Genomic DNA, 3496 nt, shown 5'->3' on the forward strand with positions numbered 1-3496 from the left:
TATGAAGAAATAGATGTCAGCTGCACCCCGAACTGCACATCCGGGAATATGGATTATGCAAACAGCAAAGGTAAAGATGGTATCTAAAGATGTACTTTATGCTATGCTTAATGTATTGCGTCGCACTTGCTGATGTTTTAAGGTTGTGAGAATATAATACCATGCGTATTTGCATTGTATCTATTTTGCATATAAAATATTACCTGGAATAGCATCGCGATCTGTAACCTGTACACTGGTATGTACATTAGACAGGTTCCATATTTACAGAAGATAACAACTGTGTTTTACATTTGATTGCATGCAATATGATAACGTATTTTTAAGTTTATTTAATTTATTTTTATATATAGATCGGATTGATATATAGCCTATTTCCTTTAATCAACACGTCAATGGTTTTCTTTGTGTGTGTGTGTGTGTGTGTGTGTGTGTGTGTGTGTGTGTGTGTGTGTGTGTGTGTGTGTGTTTTATAAATTATCGCTAAAGCTGCTGTACAGACTACAAATGTATGGGACATTATTTTTCATGACCGGACTTATTTGGTTTTGAGTTACAGAAATCACATTAAAAGACCGCGAAATGATTATTGACTCGTTCACTCAAAAGAAACTGCAGCGGGTTGTATTAACCCCTTTACCATTGCTCCCAATTACCTTGACACCTTTAAAACCGGCTCCCCGGCGCCACTTCGGAAATAGTCGCTGTGTAAATACAGGGACAATAAGACGTTGCTGCATTTGAAAGCAAATGATGACATACTGTTACCAAAAACAGTGTTATGAGCTAATAGAATTATCCTCTGTAAATTATCAGAGAACTGCCTCTATATTTAACTTGATGTGCTAGTTCTGTCAGGATCACCCAACCTGCTTCCACAGATATGCGAATCATCTGATGTACGCAAGTATGTCAAGTTTGAAAATCAGAATTTCTATAGCCTATTATTTATTTATTTATTTATTTATTAGCAGGCGCCCTTACCTAGGGCGACTTACAGTTTTATACAAAAAAAAAATAAAAAAATACATATCAATAATTACAGTACAATTGAGAGCAAGATACAAAATACACTGATTTCAGACCTAATAAGAGCCGGCGCTGTCACTATCATCTGATGTTGTTAATTGTATCTGCTATATTTATGTTATTTCACACAAACTATAGTTGTTGTTGTTTTTTTGTTTTGTTTTTAACACAGGCACACATTAAATAAAAGGTGTTTACATATTTTTTTCAGTATTTTCATTGCTGTTAAATATAAAACATCTTTTGAAGCAACTCGTTAAGTGATCAGATATGTATTTGTATCTAGTAAATTTGTGTAGGCCTAACTAAGCTAAATATTTGACTCAACCATTTGACAATACAGTATTGTCTTTCAAAAGAAACGTAAAACTTAAACGAAAGAAAGAAAGAAAGAAAGAAAGAAAGAAAGAAAGAAAGAAAGAAAGAAAGAAAGAAAGAATACACTTCTACTCTAGTTTTGGATCGTGCTCATCTTTTACCTGTGTTCCATTCTAGGTCAGTCCGGGGATTCCCTGAGTAACCATGGAAGCGGTGTTGATGCCGGGATGAGCAGTTCTCAGAGCTCTGCGGCCTGCGCAGCCGATCGCCGCTACAGGACAGCTTTCACTCGGGAACAAATCGGCCGGTTGGAAAAGGAATTCTACCGGGAAAATTATGTGTCCAGACCAAGGAGGTGTGAACTAGCATCTGCTTTAAATCTCCCAGAAACAACTATTAAGGTAAAATTAATACTCATGTTTTAGGAATCTAAATAAACATAATTTAGAAATTTTAAGCAATTAAGAGCTCCAGCAGGCATTTCATGTCTTTAAAAAGTATAAGCCAAAGTTTGTTTCATTTAGTTTAAATAAAAAGCTTGCACGACCACATAAAAGTCTTACATTTCAATATTGTGGCGAGTTTTATGCGCCACATTCCAAAAACTACGCTTATATATATATATATATATATATATATATATATATATATATATATATATATATATATATATATATATATATATATATGCGTGTGTATGTGTGTGTCTTATATAATATATATTATATATATATATATATATATATATATATATATATATATATATATGTATGTATATATATATATATATATATATATATAGTAGATAGATAGATAGATACACACACACACACACACTACATTTAAACTATTAGGTTGGTTTATTTCTGCACATGAAAATTACTCATAACAGAATCAAATACAATTACTAATGCGTTTTTAACTAGTATGCTGCTATGGTTTGTAACACTGCAGTTTATAATGAAAGAACACATATGTAGGATTGTATGCAGTAACAAATATACCTCATCCAGAAAACAAGCACAAATAGAATGGTAATTGTTAGCCCAGCAATGAAAGCAATGAAACAAGAAAGCAACAAAAAACAAACCAAAAAAATACTCCAGCAGATGAATTGTTGTTCATACAAATGAAAAATGGCCTATCAGTCTAGATTTTTGTTTCTGCAATTATTATTTTTGCATCTTCTCATTTTTTAAAAAACACCAAATTGTACAAAAAAAAGGTTCTTAAAAAATGTCTTCCATTTTCTTTGCAGGTGTGGTTCCAGAATCGTAGAATGAAAGACAAGAGGCAGCGTTTGGCCTTGACCTGGCCTCACCCTGCGGATCCTGCGTTCTACACCTACATGATGAGCCATGCAGCGGCCACCGGGAACTTGCCTTACCCTTTTCCTTCCCACCTGCCCCTTCCGTATTATTCACACATGGCTATGGGTGCCAGCGCAGCTTCAGCAACTCCTTTCAGCACCCCTCTGAGACCATTAGATACCTTCAGGGTCCTGTCTCACCCTTACCCAAGACCAGAGCTGCTGTGCGCATTCAGACACCCTTCTCTCTACCCTTCACCTGCCCACGGACTCAGCGGCGCTGGGGGAAGCCCGTGTTCATGCCTATCCTGTCATTCTAGCCAGTCTAACGGCTTGTCTCAGAGGTCTTCGGGACCAGACTTCACCTGTTCATCCACCAGTAGGACTGATAGCTTTCTGACCTTTACGCCGTCTGTGCTAAGCAAAACCTCCGCAGTTTCCCTGGACCAGAGAGAAGAAGTACCTTTAACTAGATAAAACTCAGGTCTTTTAATTAAATGCTGTGTATCGGTGTAAAAACATTACGAAGTTTAATATATTTTACCACATTTCAAGAATAACCATTATATATATATATATATTATATATATATATATATATATATATATAATATATATATATATATATCTATATATCATAGAGGAAGTACGAACAAAACTGTCGGTAACAGAACATGCTTGTTTTGACAGGGCAGTCTTGATTGAGTTAACCGTCCGAACTTTTGGCACAGCGTGGACGTTCTTCCTGCAAGAAGGTTTACCACTAAGTAAAAATCGATCCTATTACGTGAAAGCATTTCGTTAGCTAGGATAATGCTAAACCACAGAAAGCATTTTAAAC

The 3496-nt window shown here is 35.4% G+C and overlaps 1 protein-coding gene across 1 annotated transcript in view; it reads left to right on the forward strand.

The window, feature by feature from the left end:
* LOC121308824 (homeobox protein XHOX-3-like) overlaps positions 1–3205 on the forward strand; it is a 3581-nt gene extending 376 nt beyond the window's left edge. Inside the window, exons 1-3 of the mRNA XM_041241490.1 lie at positions 1–70; positions 1525–1748; positions 2606–3205. The exon at positions 1–70 is cut by the window's left edge and continues 376 nt beyond it. Coding sequence (XP_041097424.1) covers positions 1–70; positions 1525–1748; positions 2606–3133 — 822 coding nt within the window. The 3' untranslated portion in view covers positions 3134–3205. The remainder of the gene's footprint in view (positions 71–1524; positions 1749–2605) is intronic.
* The last annotated feature ends 291 nt before the right edge of the window (positions 3206–3496 follow it).

Source organism: Polyodon spathula, chromosome 3, assembly GCF_017654505.1.
Source record: "Polyodon spathula isolate WHYD16114869_AA chromosome 3, ASM1765450v1, whole genome shotgun sequence".
Lineage (NCBI taxonomy): Eukaryota > Metazoa > Chordata > Actinopteri > Acipenseriformes > Polyodontidae > Polyodon > Polyodon spathula.